This window comes from Coloeus monedula, assembly GCF_965178545.1.
Source record: "Coloeus monedula genome assembly, chromosome: 2".
Classification (NCBI taxonomy): domain Eukaryota; kingdom Metazoa; phylum Chordata; class Aves; order Passeriformes; family Corvidae; genus Coloeus; species Coloeus monedula.
In genome coordinates this window covers 34,581,630-34,598,530 of record NC_138782.1, presented here as the reverse complement: position 1 = coordinate 34,598,530, position 16,901 = coordinate 34,581,630, and the positions used below count along the sequence as shown (strand labels likewise).

General features: G+C 53.8%; 1 protein-coding gene across 1 annotated transcript; it reads left to right on the top strand.

Moving 5' to 3' along the window:
• Positions 1–6,542: 6,542 nt before the first annotated feature.
• On the top strand, positions 6,543–15,329 carry TMEM151B (transmembrane protein 151B; the record flags this gene model as incomplete). The annotated part of the gene is made up of 2 exons (XM_082299585.1): positions 6,543–6,635; positions 13,893–15,329. The coding sequence occupies 2 exons, from the start codon at positions 6,543–6,545 to the stop codon at positions 15,327–15,329; spliced, it is 1,530 nt and encodes a 509-aa protein (XP_082155711.1).
• Between the last annotated feature and the right edge of the window lie 1,572 nt (positions 15,330–16,901).

Below are 16,901 nucleotides of genomic sequence, written 5' to 3'. Positions count from 1 at the left end.
GGTTACCTGACATTGTGATAAGCAGTTACTGCCGCAATAATTCACAGCAGGCAACGTGACTGGTGCTACCTTCCCCCCATGCAGACTGTCCACTGCACAGCTTTGGTCCCACATGAGCACTGAGCTGCCCCATTCCCTGGGGATGCAGCCCTTTTCCCTCATCCCCAGAATCAGAAATGCTGAGTCCATAAGAAAGGTGCTAGATCCCCATTTGAGGAAGCTCTCTCTGCATTCTCCCCACCAGAGACGTTGCTGGGCACCCCAAGCAACAACCTGGACCTCTGTCTGGGGCTCCAGCTCCAGCTCAGAGAGCTCAGCCCTGTGAGGTGGGCATTCAAGGGAAGCAGAAGCCCTGGAAGAGCAATGAAAGTTGCAGGAAAGACAACAGACTCTCTGCTCTGATTGTGGTTCCATATATCTGACAGCAAATCCATTCTGTAGTGCACCAAACTGGGTCACTTCACTTTCTGCCCCAATAGAGGAAAGGAGGAACATGACTTTTCAAGATTCAGTGCCCAGAAGCAAGGCCAAGCTTTCCAACAGAGCAATGCAAAGGAGGTCCTCCTCAGGTACCCATTCTCTGGGGTAGTCAGCCCAGAAAGCGCTGGCTGCTGTCTCCTGGTAAGTCTGGCTGAAGTCACAGGGTCACTTTGAATCTCTCCAGGGATGCTGCTCTGGGCATCTGTTTGCTTTTTCAATAAGGGATTATTTCCAGCCAGAATTTTTCTCCTTGCAGTCTGTGTTGGATGCCTCTCATCCTTCCGTTGTGCACTCCTGTTATGTATGGGAGCCATCATGCCAGTGTGGTGACACAACCCAGAGCAGATCAGGTTTGTCTGCATGTGGTAGGTGGTTGGCAAGTTGCCCAGCTAACGCCCTTCCTGAGAAGATTCCCACTGTTGCTCAGAGTCCCACAGTGAACAGGGAAGTTTCTACCTCCTCTGTTGTTCACTGTGTGTATGTGTGTGTACGATGTGTAGGAAGTTGGGCAAGAGGATTGGTTAATCCCTTGAACGGGGATCACACCTAACTCACTCTGCTCTCGGCCACAGCATTCGCTTCCATAAACAGAAAATGTTTGGTACAAAGATGCACTAAAAATCCTCGAATTTATAAAGTGAATGAACAAACCCCCCAGATATTTTAACAAAACTTCATTCTAAATTATATCCCTCTTGTGTAATTCCTGTCAGCCTGATGGCTGCAGCAGCAATGTTCTGTGCTTGCATCTGGGCAACTGCATGGCTGAGAGGCCTTGCTATGTATTTATGTGTGTGTGTGTGTGTGCGTTCAGAGCTCTCCCTAAGGAGATGGCAGATGTGGTTATGAATGGGGAGGGGGTGGCAGATGGTCTTGGGAGAACTGATAATAAACCCATGCTTAAATAGATGGTGAAACTGTGCCCTAGGTGAGAAATCTTGTCACCTGGGGCTCTCTTTACAGCTAGTGAAGAGACAGACTCAATTCCAGAGGGTGGCTCTGATAACCTCTGTCTGGCCACATCACTATAATGAAGAACGCTCCTCCCTCCCCATGGAATAGCTGTGGAAGACAGTGCTCCATCGCCGGGCTATCATTTATTCATGACTCTCTAAGTACAGTTCATCTGGCAGAGACTATCCAAGACAAAACAAAAACCTCAACCGACCCAAGCATCCCTCAGCTCACCTTGCCAGGGAGCACAGGACAGATGCTGCCAGTGCTGCATCCTGGGCTTCAGCATTGCCGCACTGGACCCGATGGCTGGTAGGAGGGAGGATGGGTTAACTCTCATTTTTGAGTTGATTCTGCTTGAGTTGCTTTCCCTGTCACCTCAGCCCCTCAGCACAGCCCTGCACCCCCACTAGCCCAGTCCCTGTCTCCTATCAGTGTTCCGAGTGGTTAGGTATTACTCATGCAAGCTCGGCTCTGCTCTCAGGAGAGTTAAACCTCCCAGCTGCCAGACTGAATTAGAGCTTGTGTCTCTCCACACTTGCATCAGAGTGAGTTGGGAACAGGTCTGGTGGAGCCACATTACTGAAAGCAAGTGAGGAGCCCAGGCAGGGGCTGGGAGAGAGGAGTGAGTGGGGCGGCAGGGAGGGAGGTAGGGATGAGTGAGCTGTTTGAAATATTCAGGTCCTGAGCAGGTGCAGGTGGCTATCCATTTGGACAGAGCAGCTCTGAGTCCTCAGAAAAGTGATTACTAAGTCTGTGTTGCCCAGGTGATGGGGCACACAGAAAGTAGGATTGCAGCCATTCCCCAGGACCTTGGCCAGACTGACAGACCTGGCCTATACAATGATGCCTAAGCATTCAGGGGGTTTTAGCCCCTTCCCTAGAACAGCGACTTCCCTGCCAGCCAGGTCCATGGGGAGAGCTTGATGGGACAGGATGATTCTCCAGGTCAGGGTATGTCAGCTCCAACCCTTCAGTATGGGGAAGGCAAACTGCAACAGAAACCTATTTTCTGCTTTTAGGGAGGTGACTCCTGGGACCATAACTAGAGACAGACTAAGTTCTCTGAGCCATTGGTTTCTGTGGTTTATTCCTTTCTGGGGGTGATGGGCCAAAAATTTAAGTGAGAACAAAACATTTGCCAAGGGAAGATTTGGTTCAGTTTCCAGGCACTTGGGGCAGTTGCCACTGCTCTGGAGTTATATCCGACAAATGTCCTGAGGACTGTCAAACAGCATCTGGGCAGTGCTGAATCCGCTTTTCATTTCTAGGGGGGATGTGAGGGAGGGCCCTGGGTATCCTGCTGGGCTACTGCAGAGAGGAAAGTGATTTAACCTGACCCAGAAACCTCTGTGGAGCCTCACAGATAGCTGTGATGATGACAAAATAGACTCTCATGGGGCTGGATGGAAAACAAACAAACTGTATGCAAGTAGCCTGTTGGAAAAGAAAGGATCAGAGCGGGGATCAAAGACTTTTCAATGACAGCAATTCTATTCTGTGAAATGTGCCCCAGAGCAGCAGCTACAAACCCACCTACTTTGTGAGGTTTAAGATTTTGGGTGTTTGGGGACCACAGTCGTGATGTGTACCCCGTTAGTGATGCTAAACAGAAACGAGCTCCCAGTCACAAATTCATGACCCCTGGGGGTTTCCTTCCCACAATAAAAAAGGCACACCTGGATCTCCTCCCAGCAGACGTGAAGTCTGAGTGTAGCAGATGAAAACATAACTAATGGCACGTATTTCCTTGAGGACAAAGCTTGCAGAGGTAGATGGCACCCAGACAGTCAGCACCACTGACCAGTCAACACTGGCAAAGGGATGCTGTTTAACTGGAGCAAGAGGCGCGTTCCTTCACCCACGCTCCCCTTGTTGCATTAATAAGGAATAATTTAATTGGAGTGACACATTCTGGAAGGCTCAGGCAGCCAGCACAAAGTATCCTTGAAATTTTTAAATTGAATAGGCATTAATTTCTGAGCGTAGAAAATCCTGCATCCTAACGCAAGGGGATTCTCCGCAACACATCTTTTAAAGAGACAAAAAGCAGCACACCGCTAGGAATCATTGATTGCTTTAGAACAAAAGACTGAGTTTTGATCACACTTGGTCTACTGGAAAAAATAAAGCTAAACACAATGATATATGTATCTATATGATGCTGCAAAATCCATTTTTATATTTAGGCTACAAATACCAGCACAAGGATAGGTTATCTGTGGCCATCTGGTTTAAAATGCAGCCTCCGTCAACATTTTTCTAGAAATTAAATGCAAATTTGCTGCATGGGTGAGAACTAAAAACATATTTAAGCAAGAACTAAAAGGCTATTTTCTGTAACTACCAGAGACAGAAGAGTGAGATCTTTTGCAGTTTGATGCATTATGGAAAGTGAACGAATCCTGCTAATATGATGTCATGCTTTATGCCTGCTTGGAACAGATATGAATGTCTCTGCAGGGTGGCAGATACAGGGTTTCTGGAGAACAAACCTATTGATATCCTGGTAAGGGCACCACCTCTACTTCTGTTGTTGTGTCTTCTTTAAAAGCCTCCCTGCTTCCTTCAACCATTTTGTCACATCAGAAAGGCCTCCATCCCAGAAATGTCCCGCTCTCCAACATGATTTTCCAGTAGAGCATCCTGAAACCTACAGGAATAACTGGAGGGAAATCTCACATATTTTTGTCTCTTGCTGCCAAGAGAAGGAGGGTTGAGTGGATTGGGCAGTGTGTTGTAGTTACAACTGCTGGGTTCTCCCTCTGATGATGACACAGAACACAATCTTGGATGCTGGCCATCTTGCTTTAGTTTCTGAAAGGCCTAAGCATCACGTAGTCTTATTTCTCCCATTCCTGGGAATCCTGTGCCCTTTGTAACACATTTTCAGCCATGCCTTTGGGTTACGACCCAAGGGTCGAAGTCTGCCACATACCTGTTTTCCCCAGAAAGTGGCTGAGAACTTATACAACTTCAATTCAGACAAAGCAGAGCACATGACCTCTTTTGTGCCACCTCATCTCAAAAATAGCATAGCTGGTGATGTGTTTGGCAGTGTTGTCTCCAAGATATGCTGCCAGGACCAGTATCAAAGATGCCTGACACAAAAAACTCTTCCTCTGGTTCACCAGTAGCCACCAACTCCACCAGTGGAGGATAAATTGCATTGTGGGTAGCTCCATAGGGATGGCAGCAGTCTGCTTTCCCAAGGGTTAATCCCAGTGGATAAAAAGCCCAAAATGGGCACACCAAAGGAAGCTCCTTGAGTCCGTGGGTGTGCTGTGAAACTCCTTGCCACAGAATGCATGAAGCATCTACAAGTCCAAAATAAAAAAAAATTCAAAAGTGAATGAACAAATTCCTTGGATAAAGACACCATGGGCTATTATATGCAGAGACATAAACTTGTATCACCTTTCCCCCCCCTTCACCCTTCTGCTTTGCTCTTTTTGTGTGATATTCACATATTTGAGGTAAAACCAGTGCTGTTCCTGGAGGGTGATCATCCCTCAGGCGCCTTTTGGTCTAGCTGAGGTCACATCCTATAAAAAGCAGAAATGCATATAGGAATGCAAATCATTTACAACTGTCTATTAGTGTGCATGGAATAGCAGGCAGAGCTGCTACAGGAATTCTGGCAGCTCTGGGCTTGTGCCTCTTTGCCTTGCTCTGCCATGACACACATGCATCGGTGAGCTCTCCTTGGAGGCATGGGATCCATCACTTGAGGATGGGTCTGAAACCCTCAAGAGCCAAAGTCTGCCGGGATAATTGGATAGGGGGTGTCTGAGCGGTAGGCAGCGAAATTCCAAGCAGGCTGCTCCTGCTTGCTGCTGTTCCCATGGAAACAGGGGAAAGGCGAGAGGAAACACATCCCCAGACTCTTTTGAAGATGAGCTCCTTCAGCAGCACCCCCGGCCATCACATCTATTCCCACAAGAAGCAGGGGTTGGCAATTCCCCTCGGATGCATCTCCTTGAGTGAGACCATCAGGCCTACACACTGTTTCTTCCTCATCCCAGGCAACAGTGAGCAAGGGCATGCCAATCATCCCATCGCCAAGGCTGAGCCTCAGAACTCAGGATAAGTGAAGCAGTTTCCAGCAAATTCTGCTGCTTATGTTTCTCTCCAGTTTGGATCTAGGGAAGCACCTGCAGAGACACCTGATTTCCTGACTGTCAAGGGAGCTGGGCCGTACCTGCAATATCTGGACCTCAACAAATATGGACCCTTCCCAAACTTTGTGTGTGTCCCTCCAGTGAGTTTAGATTGAGGGTCTGAAGAGACTTTTCCACTCATCCCTGTAACCAAGCGTTAGCTCTGTAGGTGAAATACGCTGCAGCTGGCTCTGCAATAGCTAGCTGAGAACCTTTGAGTCCGGTGGAGACCATAGCAGGGAAGATCCTGCCAGCCTAAGGTTTTCCCTGAGTGCCAGCATCAGCACTGACGGTCACCACTACCCCACTTCCCCCGACCAGCTGGGGTGCCCGCAGATTAGAAAAGCGGGACACATGCAAAGTGCTCCTGGTTCTCCGGCTTCATCCCGAGGGAAGGAAAACCCACGGGACGCCTCGCCTCTCCATCAGCTGTCCGGCTGGGACTGAAGCCAGCCCGACGACCCCTCGGCGCGGCTGGGAGCAGGAGCTTTCCCCGACAGCGCCGGGCGGCAGCTCCGCTCCCGGTGGGGCTCGGGAGGGGCGGCTACACCGGGCTCCCTCCCTCCCTGCCTGCCTCCCTTTCTGCTGCCGGCCGGCGCTTCAAGGTCACCCGCCGCTCCGCTCGGCCGGCCGCGGATCCCGCCGTGCCTCCATCATCCCCATCCCCATCCCCGCGCCGTTCCCCCCGCCTCCGCCGCGGCCCTCCCACCGCGGCTCTGCCCGCCCTCCGCCGCGTGTAGCGGCGCTGCGCTGCGGCGGGGCCGGGGCCGGGGCCGGCGGGCGGCCAGCGCTGCCGCCGAGCCGCGGCTGGGGGCGATGCCGCCGCGCCGCCCGCCCGCCGCGCCGCCCCGCCGCCCGCCCGGCGACCGGCGAGGCAGCGCCCGGCGGCGGGCGGGATAATGCGGCTGCCCAGCCCGCAGGCACCGCCAGCGGGGCGCCCCCGCCGCCATGTCCCCCCCGGCCTCGGCGGCCGCCGCCAGCGAGGGAGGCAGCAGCACGCCGGTGCCTCCGGAGGAGGAGGCGGAGGGGGCCCGAGAGGAGGTGAGGAGAGCGGCCGCACCCCCGCCCGGGGCTGCCCCCTACCACCCTCCCTCCCCGCCCGCTTTGCATGGCGCGTTCATTGACCGCCCCGCCGCGGGCCGGGCCGGGCTTTGCCCGCACAGGTACGGACCCGCTCGCTGAGAGCCCCTCTCGCCCCCCTCCGGCCCCGGGGATGCGGTGCGGGCCGGCGGGGCGGGGCGGGGGGGAGCTTTGGGGGGCGAGGATACCCTCCCGCCGGTCTCCGCAGCCGATGGGCTGCCCCGGCGCTTCTCCATCGCTCGGCCGTCACTTGGGCATCGCCGCGGAGCCTCCGGGGCTGGAAGGGAAGCAGCAGCCAGCGCCGTCCGGAGCGGGGGCCGGGGCCGGAGTGGCCGGGATGGAGGAGGAAGGGAGAAAATCACAAACGGGAAGCGCGGGGCACCGTTTGGGCTTACTGCCATGGGCAGAGCCTGTTATGCCTGGGAGAAGTGGACGTGGAGACCCCCTCCTTGCTGTGTGCTGGCTTCTGGGGGCATCCGGGATGTGGCACAGCTGCCTGGGGCACTGTGAGGGAAGACTCGGTGGGCAGCAGGGTAGAGGGCTTGGGGACATGGCAAAGTCAAGGGCTGTTGCTGGTGGCTGCTCCCAGCTGGAGGTTGTCTAGGGAAAGTGGAAGGTGCAGGCTGGGGCAGGCCAGGTACAGCATAGCCTGGCCTCCAGGTGTGCTGCAGTCTCCCTCACCAGATGACTTTTCTGGAGTCCAGGCAGTAGATGCCATACAGGGTCACGAGTGGGGTGTCCTGTGCCTCGGGAGCAGCACCGGGAGGCAGGTGTGCCAGCCCTTTTGTCTGCCTCTACAGCTCCTGCTTACAGCTTGGGCTTCCCAAGAAGAGAGCAACTGCACTGACTAGTGAGACTCACCTTATGCCATGGGGCTGCTGACCAATGGAGAGCAGCTAGGCAGTGTAGGAAGGGCAGCGTTCTCCTGGTGTGGTGGGCTGTCCTGTCTGGTGAGACCACAGCTCAAAGGGCAGCTTGGGGGGTACTCAGAAGCTGGTGCATCACTTCCCCTTCTGCTGTTGAGGAGCTGCAGTTTGTGTGTGCTGCATAATCCTGGTATTCTCTGCCTCCTTGGCTTGGGCAGAACATGCATACCCATGCACAGTTATTCTATATATACAGATTTATATTTAGATATAAATAATTGCATGAGAGGAATGCTGAAGTTCAAGGACTGTGAAGCTGTACAAATACTGTATACTCTGCTCTGTGTCTGTTCCTCTCTTCCTGCTTCCTTTCAACAACTGCTGATGACCTGAGCCCAGCTCTTCAAACAGATCCTGATGAGGATAGCTAAACTGTGAGGTGCTTTTTTAGCACAAGGATATGCTTGTGCCATGCTGTGATGGGGTCTCTTACTGCTGCTGCTCTGGCAGTGCTGGTGCTACTTTGAAGACAGCACGGACTTTTCAGGGTGCTAGAGCAAGAGCCAGTTTGGGTGAAAGAAGTGTAGCAGGGATAGCACCCAGATGAGTTTCCCTCACCTACAGTGCCCCATGGCTTGCAGGGATTATGAGATTGTCCAGGCTTCGGTTGGTCCGCGGTGGCTGCCCACTATGGTGTCAGTGTAATACTCCATGGGAGCAGGCAGAAAGGCTGTAGTCCATGACCTGCTCTGTTGAGGCTAAGGGCATCCTTCCTGTGGCCAGAAGCTATTGCAGACTTGCATGTAGGAGCTGGTGGAGGAGAGGGAAGCTGCAGCCTCTCCTGACAGTGCCATGCTTGCTGGCATCTCATCTGATGCAATGAGGAGAGATTTTAGTGGCGAGCTCGGATTCATGGACTGACTAGTGCAATCCTCTTGTCTTCAGAACTATCAGGAGGGGAGAATGTTCCTCCTCCCCTCTAGTTCCTATGTAATGCCATACAGGCTGTGCAATGTCCTCATTTCCATCAGAACCAGCTGCTGGTGCCAGCACTGCTGAATGTCCCTGCAGTGTGGCTGAATCCCACATGTCAGGGTCCATTGGCCAGGGTGAGTGGGAAGCCAGAAGAGATGTCCGGAAAATGGGAAATGTGCTCTGTCCTGTTTGAAGGTGCCTCATCTTGATATCTCAGGTTGCTGTGTCTAGGAGCCAGGAAGCCAGGCAGGGCTTCAGGTGCTCCTCAGCTTGTCCCAGCAAGGCAAGTAGCAAGAGCTACTAGCCAGAGCTGACTGAGCCCTTGTTCCCTCTTGGCATCACACGCCTACACCTACATTTAGTGGTGGTGAACTGAATTTTACTCATCAATTCGTACTTGGAGGGTAGGAAATGTCAAGGGACAAGGTCTTCAGCCTGGAAACAAGCAAAAATATGTCCTTGTCCTGCTGCTCAGGTGGGATCTGATAGAAGGAAGCAGTCCTCCTCCAAGTTGCTGTGTAAAATGGAGACCTTGGTACCACTGCAGGAGCTGACTGCTGGCAGGATTCCCTGGCTTGTAGATGCTCAGCCTTCCTCTGTCCTCTGCAGTTGGCAACACTGCCAGCCTGGGACTGAGCCACTTCTTTCTTCTAGGCAGGTAGTTCCTGAACTGGGGCTGTAGGCATGGGGTATGTGATGTGGGTATTTGCTGGCACTATCCTGGCCAGAAGTTGCCAGTGTTTGTCCAGAGCCTTGGAAGACAGTGGTAATTCCTAGAAATGACTGGATCCTCCCTACCTCCCTTATTCTGGGGATTTGAGGTCAAAGGGATCAGGGCTTACTCATTTCTTGTATGATGTAAGTGAATCCTAGGGAAGAGCCATGGAAACTGATGCTCAGGAGTCCCTCTGGAGTCCCCTGCAAGCTGCTGCCACCACCTGGCACTCGGGAGCTACCTGGGCCTTCGGGCTGCTGCTCTGGGGCTTTTTTGGTTGTTTTTTTCAGCCCTCTAGAGGGGCTGTCTCTGGGACACCTAACCCTCTGAACCCTAGGCCATCTCGGGAAATGAAGGATTAGCATTCTGGGGATGAATCGGAGATTTCATGGAGGTCTCTGCAGGAAGAGGCGGGTGAGAGGCATGGGAGGTGATAGCATGGAAACACACGTTAAAAAAGGGGACAGTGGATGGGACCTGGGCCAGGCTGATGATACAGAGAGGAGCTTGAAGAACTTGAAGGGTTTCAGTATTCAAAGTTGCAGGGTCAAGGTTGCAGGGGTGATTAAGGGATTTTGACCCATGAGCTTGACCACTGGTGTGCTGGGCATGTTGGTCCCCTTGAGGCTGTTTTTTAAGAAGAGGATCCCCCATATCTCAAAGGAGTATAGCACAAGCAGTCATGGGGGTCCCCTCTTCTACCGCCTCTGCCCTGTGCATTGAGAGTGTCTCCTTTTGCTTCACAGCTGGTTGTGAGTCGTCCCCTCCATCCCCTCCATCCCTCTCCATGCATCCCAAGCAGCAACTGCAGGTGTGAGCCTCCATCTCCATTCTCCTCAGGGGCAATGTCAGAGGCCAGTGCCAGGCAGGAGGGAGGGGAGGCCCTAGCAGCAGCCTACTTGCCTTTCCCGAGATGTGTCACAGTTAGCGCCTGCTAAGGGTTGCCCCGTGCGTTCTGTGTGGTGAACTGAAGCACAGAGAAGGGAGCCTACTGGGATCCCACGACGGGTTCAGCCAAGCTATGGCCAGCTTTACCCCCTAGCACTGCAGGGATGTTTCAGTGCACCTGCAGCAGCAGATTTGCTTACCACTCTCCACTGCTGAAGCCTGAGCAGTGAGGGAGGCTCCGGTGATGGAGGGAAACCCTGTTTGCAGTGAAGTAGGACAAGTCTTTTGCCTCATTCCATCAGACTGCAGCAATGGCAAATGACGATGGCATTTATATCAGTGCCTGCTCTCCTCCTAGTGACACTGTTCTGAGACAGATTTCTCTTTCCCCAGCTTTTTCATCTGCTTGTTTGCTATGCTGGACTTATCCGAGGCTGGTTAAGAGCTCAAGGAGACAACCTTATTCAGCTGCTTCTGCGGGGGAATCTGTGGAGCTGGTTGTTTGCTCCTGTGAGCCCTATGCAGCCTGGGAGAGGAGCAGGGATGCTGCAGTTCCTATTGGGATTAGACTCTGCATCTGGCTCCTCCTCCGTCTCTGCTGTGGTTATATCCCGTCATTGGCACTTGATCAGCTTTTGGAAACCCCACCAGTGTCACTGAGGTGTATGTGTTTCACCTCAAAAGCCTAGGACAAAACCAGGTTGTAAACAGTTTACAGCAGGGGTTAGTGTGACCCTGTAAAAGCACCGCAGTATCTAAGTACTGCGTAGTCCTAGGAGGAGACTAATGCGTGGACTAGAGCCCTGCTAACACAGTTCCTGGAACCAAGCCTGGGCTGCATCGTGCTCCCTGCCCTGGGTGGGTAACCGCAGTGGGGCTTGCCTACATCTCTGCAAGGTGACAGCCAGCATCGCCCTTCTCCTGCAACACAGGCAGTGCAGAATGTGAAGGGCTGGGGAGTGACTGTGAGGTGGAATCTGCTTTTCTGAGACAGACGTGTCCAAAGACTTGTCATTCCGGTGCCCCTTCCTCAGCTGGAAAATGAATGAGCTGGATGCTTTGCTTTATTCCTTGTGCTCTGTTTGCAGAGCTGCCTCCTGAACAAGGTGCTGTTTCTCAGCATTTACACCCCACAGACACCCTGGGTTTGGTGTGCACCACTCCAAGGCCCCTGTTCAGACCCTCCCCACGCTCCTCCTTTGGCTGAGCAGCTCCTTTAGATCCTCACAGTCAGAGCTGCCGCTGCCAGGGAAAGCCTGCAACGCAGAAGGCAGCAGTGAGAGAGGAAACCTTTAGCTGCCTGGGTAGTGGTACAGTATTCCAGCATGGGAGAGCTGTGCTGCAACCAAGCAAAGACAGAGGGATCTGAGCTCGCTCCTGTAACTGCAGCATTGACCTCAGGAGGGAGAGCACAGCTCAGGTGGCTGGCTCTGTCTCCTGAAAGGCCCCCTCTTTTTCTCCTCACTCCTTTTTCTCTTAGCTGGGGTTCCCTTCTTGCCCCATGACTGTGAGGCTGCTGCAGTGGTCAGTTGCACTGGGAAGACTGGGCTGCACATGTGTTCATTCCAGCACTGCCAGCAGAGCCACCCTGCACCTCTCTGAGTTGCCTGCAGACCAGCACGACCCCGTGTGCCAGCCCTGGGCTCTGTCTGTCTCCAGCTCTTGCTCTCAGCTGGTGGCTTCAAAGAGGGGAGCTCAGCTGATGCTTGGGACTGCCAGTGGGATGTACCACCGTTCCCCTTGCCAGCAGTGGTTTCTCTGGATGTGCCACCTGCTTTTCTCATCACAGGCTGGCTGTTGGGTTGGGCAGGCAGGGGAGCTCCATGCTTCTAGGAGAGAAACCTGTGCTAGAGATTTGGGCTGGATCCAGCTCTGCTGAGTGCAGTGACAGAAGTCCCACTGGCAGGCTTTGACAAGGACAGGGAGGAAAGATTGGTCTGTGGGGCTCTAGAGCACCAAGCCAGGAATGAGGGGCTCTTTAAGAGAGCAAGATGCATTTCTTAAAGGAAAGAAGAGGCCCAGATCTGTCTCTAGACCTGCTGGTGGCCTTGTGATCTCTGGTTCTTGCTTTAATTTTCCTTTTCATGCCAGAGTGAAAGTGCCCCTCCCACTTTCTAACAGTGTGAGCCCATTCAGTTGTTTGGGATTCCTGGATGAGAGACCTCTCCAGCCCAGCGCGCTCAGGAGTGGAGAATAATGGAGCCAGGCTTGGACTGCAGCACCTTGAGTGGTGTCATTACAGCTGGTGTTGGCCCCTGCCACGGTGGAGGTGATCTCAGGAGCTGCTGCTGCCTGCAGGTGCAGAGGGAGAGCAAAGCTCAAAGCCTCTGAGTGAGTTTTGTGGCATCTGTGCAAGGCTGGGGTTCTTGACTCCCTCTCTCAGGTTGCACCTTTGGAGATTGCTGGATGAAATCTTTTGTGTAAGAAAGCAAATAGTTTCTTTGCTTCTTCTTTCTTTGGGTGAGATAATGTTATGTCTCACAGACAAAGCTGGGTCAATACTTGAGACTCAGAGTGTTGCAGAGAGACAGAGGTTTCCTTAACCAAGTTTTTTCGTGGATTTGTGTGAAACTCTGCACTGTTCCTATGGTAAAGGCACCAGTGCAATCCCTTTAAAAAGTCCTGTTGCTGAAGTTTTGCTTTTTCTTCACCATGAAAGACCTGAGAGCAGTTTTTTCAGAAGTGTGGGCTGTCACAGCTGAATCCCAGTGAAAGCAGGGATATTTGCCAGCAGCTGTGAGTGGCCTCTTGCCCTCCTTGCTGCTGCAGATTGGTATGATGCTTCTCTCTTCCAGCCTGAACACTTTTTAGGATGTTACTCCATATTTGCTTTCTCTCCTACCAGAGGTGACTGCATTTCAATCATGGAAAAGTACTTTCTCATTGGTGTGGTTTATGAAGCACTTGAGAAGCACTTCAGAGCTCCTTAGGCTGCCAAGTGTTGTAGTGGGAATTGTCATTACCAAACACAGACGTTCCCAGCTGCAGAAGGTCTGTTTCTCCATCTTACAGGCACCCCAGGCAGCTTGTGCTGCCCTGGTGGGAGAAATTGGAATGTTGCTGTTGGTCATTACTGGGAAGCAGGGGAGAGACTCGTGCAGTGGGATGAGCTGTGGTGAGGGGTTTAGGTGGGATGACATCAGTTAGAGCTGGAGCCTCTGACATTGCCCCTGAGGAGAATGGAAATGGGGGCTCACACCTGCGGTTGCTGCTTGGGATGCATGGGGAGGGATGGAGGGGACGACTCACAACCAGCTGTGAAGCAAAAGGAGACACTCTCAATGCACAGGGCAGAGGCAGTAGAAGAGGGGACCCCCGTCACCCTGTGCTGGTGGGGTGGGTGCAAAAGCTGAGGAATGTGGAGGAGATCACCCAGGCTCTTATCTTGTGCTCCATGACCTCTCCCTGGGAAGTGGCGATGGTAGGGGTTACTCCCTGTTGAAGAAGGGGGATGCCCAGGGTGTGGCTGACAGGGCTGTCCTCTGCCACTCTCCCCCATGTCCAGCTGGGCTCTTTCTGTCTCCCAGGGAGGGGCAGAGCACCACAAAGGGAAGTGGGGGTGACAGTTGCCTGCACTGCATGACTGTCATCCTGTGAGAGATCTGGGCCTCTGCCCTGCCCGCCGAGGCCGGGAGCCCCACGGCATCTGCTGTTTGTTTGCAGAGCTATAGGTGCTACCTCAGCACCCTGCTGCCTGCTCCCCTTCCCCTGCCGCTGCAGCCTACTGACTCCTCTCTTGTTTTCTTTCTCCTTCTCCCTGGTTCCCCGGAGCAGCAGCGGCCGGTGAAGCAGTCTCTCAGCAAGTCCCTGTGCCGAGAGTCCCACTGGAAATGCCTGCTGCTGTCCCTCCTCATGTATGGCTGCATGGGAGCCATGACCTGGTGCCACGTCACCAAGGTGACCCGGCTGACCTTTGACAGTGCTTACAAGGGCAAGTCCATGATGTACCACGACAGCCCCTGTTCCAACGGCTACGTCTACATCCCCTTGGCTTTCCTGGTGATGCTCTATGTGGTGTACCTGGTGGAGTGCTGGCACTGCTACACACGCAACGAGCTGCAGTACAAGGTAGACGTGGAGAGCGTGCACGAGCGTGTGCAGCGGATGCAGCAGGCAACCCCCTGCATCTGGTGGAAGGCCATCAGCTACCACTACGTGCGCAGAACCCGGCAGGTTACCCGCTACCGCAACGGGGACGCCTACACCACCACCCAAGTGTACCACGAGAGGGTCAACACCCACGTGGCAGAGGCTGAGTTTGATTATTCCAACTGTGGAGTTAAGGACATCTCCAAGGACCTCATTGACCTGGAGAGCTACCCAGCCACACGGCTCCGCTTCACCAAGTGTTTCAGTTTTGCCAATGTGGAGTCTGAGAACTCCTATCTGACCCAGCGGGCCCGCTTCTTCACGGAAAACGAGGGCCTAGACGACTACATGGAGGCCAGGGAGGGGATGCACCTCAAAAATGTGGACTTCAAAGAATACATGGTGGCCTTTTCCGACCCAGACAACCTGCCTTGGTACGTATCTCACTACGTCTTCTGGGTGGCAGCTCTGCTGACCCTATCCTGGCCCCTGCGGGTGCTAAATGAGTACCGCACTTCCTATGTCCATTACCACGTGGAAAAACTCTTTGGGTTCGATTACGTGGCAGTGACACCGGCCGAGGAGCGCTCCTTCTGCCGGAGGATGCCCCGTGTCAACACGGTGGACAGCACCGAGCTGGAGTGGCACATACGATCCAACCAGCAGCTGGTGCCCAGCTACTCGGAAGCAGTCCTGATGGACTTGGTGGGGCTCTCCAGCTGCACCAGCTACTCTGCTTGCCGCTACGGGGGCTACCGGCAGAACTGCGAGCGGTGCCACAGGACTATAAGCAGCTCCTCCATCTTCTCCCGCAGTGCTCTGAGCATCTGCAATGGCAGTCCCAGGATTCCCTTCAGCAGCAGCCGCTTCTCCCTGGGCCGCCTGTACGGTTCGCGCCGCAGCTGCCTCTGGCAGAGCCGGAGTGGCAGCCTGAATGAGCAGAGCTGCCCCACCGAGCAGACACGCCTCTCCAGCCAGGTGACTGTGGAGGAGGAAGATCCCCCTCCTTATCAGGATGCCCTCTACTTCCCCGTCCTCATTGTACACCGCAATGAAGGCTGCCTGAACCACGACCACCGTCACCTCCATCGCAATGGGTCCTGCGTGGAGACCTCACTGTGAAAGCAGAAGGCGGTGAGATCTCATTGTCCATTGCCTGGCCTGAGCCAGCGCAGGATTTGGGGAGCGGAGCACAGGGGGGTAGCCTAGGAGGACATCAGGATGGAGTGGACATGGCATCCTGCTCCAGCAGTCAGCAAAAGCTTCTCCCGCTGTGGCTCTGACCTCCCAGAGGGCTGGATGCTGATGCTCCCCCTGACACGGCACAGAACTCTAGACCACATGCAAAAAAAAAAAAAAATTTCAACCAAACCGACCGCAGAACCGTAATTCATGGTATCAAGACCCAAAGGGGGGAATAAAATGACAGGCCTGATGCACAGAGGGGGTGGCTTTGGCTCCCAGCCCTGGCTCCAGGCTGGCTCGTGCTCCAAGGAACCAGCAGCCACCAAAAAGCACCCTGCTGCACCTCTGCCCACCCTGCTTCCCACACTGGAGCAAGACCCCTCACAGAGGGGAGGAGAACGGGTCCCTGGGAGCAGGGTGTCGCTGCCTGTGACGGAAGGTCAGGGGTACCCAGGCGTATGGAGCTGAGCGGCAGGTTAGAGCAAAGGCTGAAAGCCACAAATCCAGCTCTTCCCCTTCCCCCCTGACCATTCCCCACCCTCCCCACTTTTTTTTTTAGACCATGCTCCGACTGTTACTTTGTTCTCACTGCTGGGAATGGCATTGCCTCCAGAGGATCCCAGGCTCAGCTCCTTAGGAAGCTTCGGCGTGCCAGCTGTGAGTCAGCATCCCCTTGGTAAAGGGTTTTCTGTTTGGGAATGCAGCACCGGGGAAGGGATGAATGTGCAAATCCAGATGGAGCAAAGAGCAAAGATCTGCAGTGCTACTGGTGTGTTTGCTGGAGAAGGGCTCAGCTGGAAAGAGGAAATGGGAGGCCCCTGGTGAGCTGGGGAAGGGGAAGAGGATGGCACTGGGACAGACATCGTGGTATCAGGTGGCACATCAAGTGGCTGGGGACCCTTCCTGGCTTTGAAGTGAGTGCTAATTGGTTCAGCCAAGCATCAAGGAAGTCTCTGGTAGGTTCAGCTGCAGTTCACCTATTGATAATGGAGCAGCAGGTTGGTGCATGTCTGCAGGAGTGAATTTTGCATGAGATCCAGCTGGGCCTGTGGCTGGGGTCTCTGAGCTGTAGGCTCCTGGAAGCCTCATTTTGGCAGAGAGTTCTGAGGGGATAGGAGGGACAAATGCAAAAGCATGCTGGAGCATTGGGAACCTGGGCTTGGGAAAGGAGGAGCAGCACAAGGATTCCCTTTCTGTGGGACCCCGCTATTGGTGCAGGACCTGTGCAGGAGGCATCTGCCAAGAGGGCTGCTCTGTAGAACAGAGGCCAGGGATACATTAGAGGAGAACCTGATTAAAACTCAACATTTTGCATGACAGAGGTTTTTGCAGGGAGGTGTCAGGCTGTGAGAAGTGAGGTGACTTCTGTGTAGCTCATTAGCTACTGGATTCTTCTGCCTTGCTCTTGTCAGGGCAGGTTGCTCTGAGCTTTGTGCTGTCCCTTCCACCCTGATGGAAAGGATCTCAGTGACATTGGGCAAAGAGCCCTTGTGTCACTGAAGCTGCATC